The sequence below is a fragment of the Danio rerio genome, chromosome 16 (assembly GCF_049306965.1).
Source record: "Danio rerio strain Tuebingen ecotype United States chromosome 16, GRCz12tu, whole genome shotgun sequence".
Lineage (NCBI taxonomy): Eukaryota > Metazoa > Chordata > Actinopteri > Cypriniformes > Danionidae > Danio > Danio rerio.
Window position 1 is genome coordinate 52877501 of NC_133191.1, and position 10611 is coordinate 52888111.

Here is a 10611-nt window from a genome sequence, read left to right on the forward strand (position 1 = left end):
GAACAGCTCTGCCCTGTCTGCCCAATATCTTCCTTCACTAAAACACTAGAAATGATGACATATTTTGACAAATTTAGGCCAGACCAAAATAAATGCTTATTGGAAAGATGTAAGTGACTGTCCTATCAAGGTCAATCCATGTCCGAAATGCAGCCAGATAATGAAAGAAATTCTTTCTTCTTGAGACGACTTCGCCCTCTTTTGGCGGTGATAAATAATGCACCATACTTCCACATCAGCCCTGCATCAACCACAAACACAGACAAGCTCTTTAATTAAACAAACACTTCAGTCCTGCTGCAGGAGATTAACCACAGTCCGTCCCCATGCTTTACTGGGACGATAATTGGAGAGTTTAGTCCAAACTTCAGCCTTTATCTAAAGGAAATCATTGGTCCGTATAAAAACAGCACAAGCTAAAAGCACAGAATGACTTAAAAAAAAATAACAATTCCAGAAAAACAGCGCACAGCATCTAAAGCCAAGTGAAAATGAGGCCAGCAGGAGCAGACGCACAGAAATAAATGAGAAAACAGCCACTGCAACTAAAGACATGAAACAAGCCGTGAAAGTGCATTAAAGAAACTCTTACATGGTGAAAGAGTTTAAGACTTGAAGAAACCAACAGTAATTCTGATACATGTTGGTTTTAGCAAGTTCTGCAGCTTTTAAAAGCTTACATTACAACTCTGAAGTCCTACAACGGCTGCACTAGAGCTGATCATAATCATACAACAAATTAAACAATTAGTGGAGACTGGCAATCTGAGACTAACCAAACTACATTAGAGCTGCACAATATATCATTTCATCATCAATATCACGATGTGCGCATCTGCAATAGTTGCATGTGTCTGAATTCTAGTTGACCGGAAGCTAATTGCATTTAATCACTGTATTTGTACAGAATTTATACAATGATTTATGTCTGATTCTAGAACAAATATAGCGAAACAAAATTATTTTCCTCACCCCACTGGCAGATAATTTTGCTTGTTTTAGGGAAAAATTCTTGATTTTGCCTTAGTTCATCTGAATTTTGAAACATAACAATATCTTTACTTAATCTAAGATTTTTTTTATGTATTTTTGGAGTAGAAAGAAGACAAAGCAAAAAAAAGCATTTTAGTGCATTGTGATTATTCAATATCCATACCTGATTATTGTTAAAACCGTCAAATAGTGTTATTCGAGTATCTTGTGAAACTGTATTTATATCGCAATATTAAACGTTGAAAAATAAAATAATCGCAATCAGTTTCGCAGCCTAGACTAATGCATGCATAATATCAGTGTTAAAGTCAGTGATGGATGGTCATAGTTTTAGCCTTAAATACTGAATCCAGGGTTCTGTATAAAGCATACAGCTTTTCCAAAGTCAGCACTTTCCATGTGCAATTTTAAATATTTAATTACATATTTACATAAACATACTAGGGTAGGCCTGTCACAGTGATTAATATATCGATTTATCGCACAACACATGAACATGACCTCAATCATTTTTGATGATGCATTTGCATTAAATATCACCCATACATAAAAACAATTCTTGCAACATTTTAGCTGATCTCTATCACTATTAGAGGTGTCATCAGAATTGTTAAAAAAACACTACAGTATTTACTGTAAATTACTATAATATATTTTCATGTGGGTGTTTGACAACTGAAAACATCTGCTAGCAGATTTATCGCAGCCTCTCTTTTTATCTTGAACTTTTTTATTAACAATTTTTATTTAGGATATACGTTTTCACATTTTGGTTCCAACGCCTAATTATTAAAGTGTTAAAATGACTTATCAAACTAAATATTCTTAAGAATAAAATATGATGTGTTGTTTGGAAGAGTGTACTGTCATTGTGATGATATTATATTGTCATTCTGGCATTATATAATGAGTGGCAAAAAATGGGCTTATCGCAATATATTTTGGTGCAATGTATCCTACAACAAAAAATAAATATTGTGACAGGCCTATACTAGGGCTGCACAGTATATCGTTTTAGCATCTATATTGCAGTAGTTTCATTGCAATACATGCAATGTCAAGTCTGAACACGTGACTTATAGAGTCACTGCAAAGTTTAACCATAATAGAGTGAAGGTTTATCATTTGCGTGCGTTTTCAAGACCTGTGAATGAGCATTTCAATACAGTCTAGATCAGGGCTGTCCAAACTTAGTCCTGGAGGGCCGGTGTCCTGAGTTTATTCAATTCAATTCAGCTTTATTTGTATAGCGTCTTACAATGTCGATTGTGTCAAAGCAGCTTCACATAAATGCTCTACCGATCCTGAACCATGCAAGCCAGTGGCGACAGCGGAGAGGGAAAAAAACTTCACCAATAGGAGTGAAGAAAAAAAAAAACCTTGAGAGAAACCAGACTCAGTTCGGCACAACCATTTTAATTTCTCCGCTGGCCAAAAGTCTTGTGCAGAGCTGCAGTCTCAGGCTGCGTCCGAAACCGCCTACTACTCAGTAGGTACTGCATTTGAATTTAAACGTACTACTCGGCCGTTAGAAAAGTATGTTCTATACAGTATGAATATGAAAAGTATGAATGGAATTCGGACATACTACATCCGCCATTTTGACAGTCATGTGAAGTACCAACGTAATTTGCGTCGCTTTACTCCCATTCATGAAATCGCTCGCGGGGCATCATGGGATAGCGCAGCGTGCATGGGATGCGCACTCCAGAATCTCACCGGAAGTAGTAAGTCATCCGGGTACTTCTCACATACTGTTTTTCGAATTCTATGAATTCGGACATACTCCTCAGCTCACATACTGATTTTAGCGTACTATATAGTATGGAAGTATGCGGTTTCGGACGCAGCCACAGAGTTTAGCTCCAACACACCTGCCAGGAAGTTTCTAGTATATCTAGTAAGCTTGATTAGCTGGTTCAGGTGTGTTTGATTAGGGTTGGAGCAAAACTCTCCAGGACACCGGCCCTCCAGGACCGAGTTTGAACACCCCTGGTCTAGAACATCTGGACACAAATTATGATGTTTGAAGGTGTAACAAAGATTTATTGTATTTAATCATTCATACAGAAGTTTGATTTAGGCCAAAAAAATTTTTTGTTTTTCTTACTTAGAATTTGTGTCTTGTTTTTTTTAGTCCAAATATCTACATTTTAAAGCAAAAAAATAAGATTACTTTGTTTACCCCATTGGCAGAAAATTTAGCTTGTTTTAAGAAAAAGCAATTAATCTTGACTTATTTCTTCTGAAGGTGAAAACAGAACAATATTTTTACTTGATTAAGAATTTCCAGATATTTGGACAAGGTACAAAGCAAAGAAAAGCATTATTTTTGGCATTATGATTATTCAATTTATGTACCTCAATACAGTTAAGACTGCCCAGAGAACCATCGAACAGAGCTATGCAAACCATCTTGTTAATCTGTATTCATATTGCAATATTTAAATCACAGAAAAATAAAATAATCACAACATCAGATTTTTCAAATATTGTGCAGCCCTAACATAAACTATTCGTCATATTAAAGGAGATGATATTTGATAAAATTGAAAAGAAGATTTGATGCTTTTTCAAGCCCAACATTGAAATAAAATGAGAAAATTATTGTAATTCACACACCTTCAATGTGTCATTTCATCCTATATTTAAATGTAATGCCTTCAGTAAGATACATTATTATGAAAGCAATACAAGATAATATTTCAACACTTTTAGGCACTTTGTACAATAATCTGAGGACTTGAAAATCTTGTGAATCCTGACTGGTTGGACTCATAATATTGTGAACAATTCAAAAATTCCAAACACTTTTAATTAGTGAACTACAGTCGTTTGTGTCTGGAAAAAGTAGGTGTATTATCATGCTGGCATGTTCATTTAAAAATAAATAAATAAATAAATAAATAAATAAAATCAAGATATATATACTCCAATAAAAGAAGGGTACACTTGCAATAAAAAAAATACTTTTAGTAAGATCAAAAGTTGTTGTTTTTTTTTTAAACTTGCATGTGGTAATTTTGAGAATATTATTTTTATCACCAATGTTGCAAAAAAAAAAGGAAAAATTATACTAGAAAGATTGATCACACTTAAAAACAAGGTTCCACTAGTGATTGTTTTGGCTAACATTAACAAATAATACACAATAAATTTATTACACTATTTATTCATACTAGTTAACTCAAATTAAGTTGTTCGTTGTTAGATAAAAGTTAACGATAAAACGCATTAGTGAATGTTCAATTAGGATTGTCAAATGCTGTACAAGTATTATATATTCTTAGTTAGGCATGGGACGATAACCCTTTTCAAGGTATACCGCGGTTTGGAAAAGTCAAGGTTTTAAAACTGCCAAAATTTTCTACTATATCGTTCCTAAGGTAGGTGTAAGATTTCTTTATTCACGTTTTTTTGCTTTTTGTTTTTATGACAACAGTATCTCCAGCAAAAAAAAAAAATATCCAAAGATGCCATTTGAATGGTAAAGAAATGTGTTTTTGAAACAAATGAAGGTAACAGAAGTCAATTATTTATTTGAATCATTCAGCCTGACACGTTTACTGCTCCAAAATAGTTTAAATGTTTCTTAAAATAAAATATACTGTGTTTAAAGGGCAAAAAAAAGTTTTCCCTGACATTCAAAACATATTTTAGAGTGGTAATCACAATACCGGGATATTTTTATCCAAGGTTATCACACCATCAGAATCTTATACCGGCCCATGTCTATCTTAGTTAATGCTAGTAAACACATTGATGAAAACCTATTGTAAAGTGTGACCAAATGATTTCTGAAGGAAAGTGTGAAACCGAAGGATGGCTTACAACTCTGCATTGCATCAGAGGAAAAAAATAATAATACAAGCAAATAAACAGCCAAAAGATCTAAAATACTTGTGAAAAAAGTAATTATGTTCTAAGATAGTTAAACATAACATAAAATAAAAATATTAAGCATCTCAAAACGAAGTACTTTAAAAAAGAAAACTTTGCCTTTTACCCTATAAAACTAAATTATTGGATTAGAATAATTTATATTTAAACTCACAAGTGCATGTATAGGGTTTTAAATTGAGTTTTAATGTGATATACGGGATGACTTTGAATGTATTTGTGTTGGCTGTTTTTTTCTGTGATGTGTGTAATGTGAACGCTGATGTAGTTGTGTGGTGAAGCCAAAGATAAATTTCCACTTCCACCTTTTATACTGTAAAATAAATAAAAAAGTAGACTCTTTAGGCAAACAACTTGAGGACATTTTTGAGTTAACTCAACAAATCGAGTCAAGTGCAGTAAATAAATGAAAAGTTTTTAGCCCTAAACTTTAAAGTTGAGACAACTTTTTTTAAAGTGTAACTTACACACAGCAACGTAAAATCATCTTCAGCTGAACTAAACATGACTCAAAACTAAAACCTACCAGTATGGTACATTTACAAAAAAGACCGCCATAACTTGTCGTTTGCTGTTTGTTCAAACTACTTATTTAAAACGAGCCGAATCAACACAACTCTCAATTTTTTGAAGGGGGGCAACATAATTGTTTTACGTTAAATCCGCTTAAAAACTAAAAGGTATATTTAATTCCTTAAGCTGCCCCAACACAAATAAATTTTGTAGAATCCAGCACTTTTACAGTATACTACAATACTAACTTCGGTAACGTTACCATTGTACAACTCAACATGCCATGTTACACCAGTACACATTGAGAGAAATAATATTTCCAAAACGTTTGTAACATGAAAATACATTTCCACAAAACCAACATCACAAAAACACGTCGTTAATAATAATAATAATAATAATAATAATAATAATAATAATAATAATAATGTTACTTCAGTTTCCTGGTGACCGGTGAACGCTGAGCTCCCCCTAACGATGCCGACACACCGCTGAACAAACACGCGACTTTCTGAAAAACCAACGCTTTGTTTTTCACAATAATCACTCGGTAACAAAGTTTACTCACCAGCCCATCGACCTGGATCTGTTTGACCGGGAAATCCAGCGGGTTTGAACCTGAAGCGGCGGACTCTTTGCGACTGGCCATTTTCAGATGGATAGGAATCGGAACTAAGCACGTGTAAGAAAGTTATTCCGGAGAGAAGCGAGCACTTCCGTGTGAAGGTAAAAAAGGGTCCTTGTCAAAATAAGAGTCCTGGTAATCATTCGGATAAGGTGAAGCCAAATCAATTAATTTAAAAAAGTATGAAAGAAAAATGGCAGAAAAAAATGGGGTTTAGACAGCAAAGGTAGCTATCAACACTAATATTTATAAAGGCAAATGCAGAAGAGAAGAAGTGATAATAACTAGACTAAGATTAGAATTTGCTGGTTTAAAATCCACCCTTGCGTTAAAGCCTTTTATGACGGATTATTTTCATTATTTATGAAGGCGTAGCAGTCAAAATAGGACAAATGAGCTCATGCATGGGACAAATACTGGACCTTTGTCAGTGAGGGGTGGGTCTTCCGAACCCCCTGGCTACAGGCCTGAAAAGTTAGAACATGTTCTAACCTGTTTTAATAGAATTTTGGCTGTAAAAGCCTACCTACAGGTGTTTTAGGCGCAGGTCAGATTTTCTCCAGGTCATAATTTATTTTATTTATATTAATTTTGTCTATAAAAAGATTAGACCTGTCCAGTTTCATCTGGAATGCATCACAGATCACCTTCTGAAGTGGTTTGAGCGATCGGATATCTGATCAGAATAAAACAAATGAAGTGAGCAAACAGCCCCATAAACACAGAAGTGATGGGAATATATATTGAATATAAATATATTGTAATAATTATATAATAAATATATTATATAATATTAAATTACATTACATAAAATAATTGAAAGGACCAGGCGGGTTCAAATTTTGTGTGATCCCTCTTATTTTGGCAAACTAATAATTTAATTAATTAATTAATAATAAATGAAGACAAATTTTCAGATTAACCTTATAACTTTTGACATTATGTATGATTTGACAGTTTATTTTAATAAAAATAAAAACAAATCTAAACAGTTACATCTACATGAACACTTTCGGCTGTGTGACTGCATGTTATTGTGTTAAATGATTTTGAATTACACAATAACAATGTTATATTTTTATAAAATGCAAAATACATTTTTTTAACAAAACATATTTATTTATTTTTATTATTTAAAACTTTTAATAAATGTAATTTTAAAAATAGTTTTGGCACAATGGCGCCCCCCCCCCCATGTGTGGCGCCCCTATGCGCCGCATATACTGCATACCCCCTTTTTGCGCCACTGGAAAGGACAAACGCTGGACCTTTTGGCCGTGGGGGGTGGTTAGTAGTAGCAAGTAACATGCTATTAGGTTATGTGACCGCTAGATGGCATTCTTTGATAATAAGAAGCTTACCACCACTAGGAGTTTGCAGTGTGTCCTAGCCGGGCTCATTTTCTGTTCTAATGTCCCGCATCTGTCTTTAATTATATTCATCTGTCTCTATATACTACTGCATCCCAGAATATTACACAGCACCAAAAATGTAAAAATATATATTTAATATGTTTTTGTCCGCAGCCGACCGCAACTCGCAGTGACGGAAATTCCCGGGCCTGTGTGCTCCAATGAGATGTGCTCTCTTCAGCGCTCACCATGACAACGAGACTCACAGCAGTGACGTCGCATTGTAAGCATTTGCATATGCATTCCTATAAAGCCCGTCGGTTCTCTCTCACTCTTATCAGTTCGCTCGGTGTTGCTGTTTGTACTTGACCAAGGTGAGTTCAATACGACGGTACGAGTGGAGCCACGCCAATCTCACGAAGTCCGCTTTGTGAAGCTTCACTAGGGCCCGTCTGTGCTGTAGTTCCTTGCAGTTTGCGTACGGTTTGCGCTCGTGAGCCCTAGGCAGGGATCAATACGAGCCCTGAGGACCCTCAGGGAAACACGGGAGGCCGGTAGTGGGACCCCGCTGCGAGGGTTATGGTGGGTGGGAGCAGCGAGGGCCCACTCATCGTCTATTTTAAACTATAGTTTTAAACTTTAGTTTACTATAGTTTAAAATAGAAACCATGGTAACTGTAATGATTTAACTGTATGCCTGGATGTTGTAATGTTTTGCTTTGTTTTTCAGCTGAGCAGTTGAGCAAAGAAGGACTAATTGAAGACAACCGCGGGTTACATTGATGAGCGCGCATTATCATGTTTCCGTGCTGTTTTCTGAAAGTTTGTCTTGTTTAGATAAGTTTGCTGGTCAAACTAAATAAACTATACTCTTTCTAAACACCTGTCTCGTGTTTTATTTGTCTTCTACAGCAATACGCTGTCATATAAGTCTGTTGAATGCATTTGTATGCAACATGGTTTGACAATAAAATAGTCTAACAAATAAATGGTTGTTATAAATGTATCTTCATTAGTGAACATTTGATGTAGGTAATAAAAAGTTAATCAAAGATGTCCTAAGACATAATGTTAATGCTTACTTAACTATTTATCATTATTCTGTATGTTTAAAACCAGCTAAATATGTGGTATATATTTAACATGACATGACCTTACTGTTATTCAAAAACTTGAATGGGAATTGTTTTGGTTTTATGCCAAACTACTGTAGGTTTTAGGTGACTACAGCAGGTAGGCTAACGTTACCTACATCTTAATATTGAGTTATTTTAATGACCCAAATCAAGTAAAATAACTTACTCAAGTACTTTTAGCATGCAAAAGTCAAATTTAAGTATATAAAATACAGTTTCCAACAACAAAATTTTGTCTTGTGAAAATGGCCAGTGGGTGGTGAGAAAAAAAGTTAATGTCAAGTTATATATATATATATATATATATATATATATATATATATATATATATATATATATATATATATATATATATATATATATATATATAAGAAGTTGAACAAGTTGTCATAATATTTAGTCATAATGCATTTTTCTTTACATTTCAATCAGAGGTTTTTACTAAATCTATAATTGGTAATTTGCTCCCAGGTCGATCGTGACTTTGTCTAATAAAGCTGTATCTGATAGGAGATTGTGTCCTGTGTTCACATTTCTACTTTTGTTTAGTTTTTTCTTTGTCTATTTGAATCATTTGAGTTAAAAAAAAAAAATAGACTATGAGTACTGTAAACTTCATTTAAGTTGAAGTAATGAGGTATTTAATTAACTCATTATCTTCAACGCTGAGTTCAAAACTCTTTTCAAATGAGTAGAATCAATCGAGTTTACCACGCTCATTTCATTTGATCAAGTTGACTGCTGGGTTTTACAGTGTGCAGGGTTTCTGAAAGACTTTTTAGGAGCATGAAAAATGAAGTTTCAGACTTATACAGGACTAAACGCTAAGGATTTTATAAATTGGCCAGCAGAAATAACATGTAGTTGCCCCCATCAAAAACTAATTCTATAGTTAATTTTTTCTCGGACACATATTTCAAATGCGTCAACAAATAACTCTTGAAAAACTAAACGTAGGCTGTTATAATATTAGATATGAATATAGCTTTAAATATGAATAAATAAATATTATATATATATATATATATATATATATATATATATATATATATATATATATATATATATATATATATATATACATATATACACACACACACACACACACACACACACACACAGACACACACACACACATGCATACAAGTTATATTAATTATATAGAAGTACATTTAAGTTTATTTGAGCTGTATTGCTGGTGATTTGATGTGTGTTGGATAAACTTGGTAGCTAAACAAAGACAAATTAATACCAGTTTATAATTATGTAAGACCCACAACACAATACTTTGGTGAATTTCAGACATTTTAAGGCCTAAATGTTTTTGACATGAGTGTTTCTGCAGGTTTCCCAGACTTTAAGACATTTCGAAGACCATTATGAATTCAATTTTAGATAAAGGGATAAGGCTAAGGATTTTTTTCAAATGAGCCAGATGGAAAAGAGTTTTATTTGCCGTATCAAAAAATTAATAATTCAATAATACAATAGTACATTAGTAATACAAATTCAAATATTTAGGATTTGGTTTCTTAGCTGAATGTTTTCAAAGTTGTGAAAAACAAGCCAGCTCTACTTGAATCCATACACTTATTTTCCAGCATAAACTTTCTTTAAAAGAATTTAAAAAATGAACAAAAGTTTTAAAAGTTCTAAAAACTATTCTAAACTTAATATGCAAAACAATCTGTCCAAGTCAGTGTTCTCAGCAGTAAATGCATGGAGAACTACTGTAAGGAAGAGAATTAAACCATTTTGATAAATAGAGTTAAAGTGACTTTTTTAAATAAGAAGTTTAAAGTTTTATTGAGATGGATTGTTAGACTTGGCCAGATTTGGAAGCAATACAAGAACCAAGGAAAATTAAGACCTGTTTAAAAAGGATTTAAGACCAACAACACAATATTTCAGTAAATTTAAGACTTATAAATGCCTAAATTTTGGACTTTGAGATTTAAGACATTTTAAGACCCTGCAGAAACCCTGGACATTTTAAGACCCTGCAGATACCATGAGTGTAGTACAGTACTTTACATGTCCAGAAACCACAAGTGGCTATATGTGACAGTACGACAATGATAGTGATAAAAAA

At 33.5% G+C, this 10611-nt stretch overlaps 1 protein-coding gene across 1 annotated transcript in view; it reads right to left on the minus strand.

Moving 5' to 3' along the window:
- The window catches only part of eif3ha (eukaryotic translation initiation factor 3, subunit H, a), a 121971-nt gene extending 115846 nt beyond the window's left edge, over positions 1-6125 (minus strand). Inside the window, 1 exon segment of the mRNA NM_001003763.2 lies at positions 5975-6125. Coding sequence (NP_001003763.1) covers positions 5975-6055 — 81 coding nt within the window. The 5' untranslated portion in view covers positions 6056-6125.
- Between the last annotated feature and the right edge of the window lie 4486 nt (positions 6126-10611).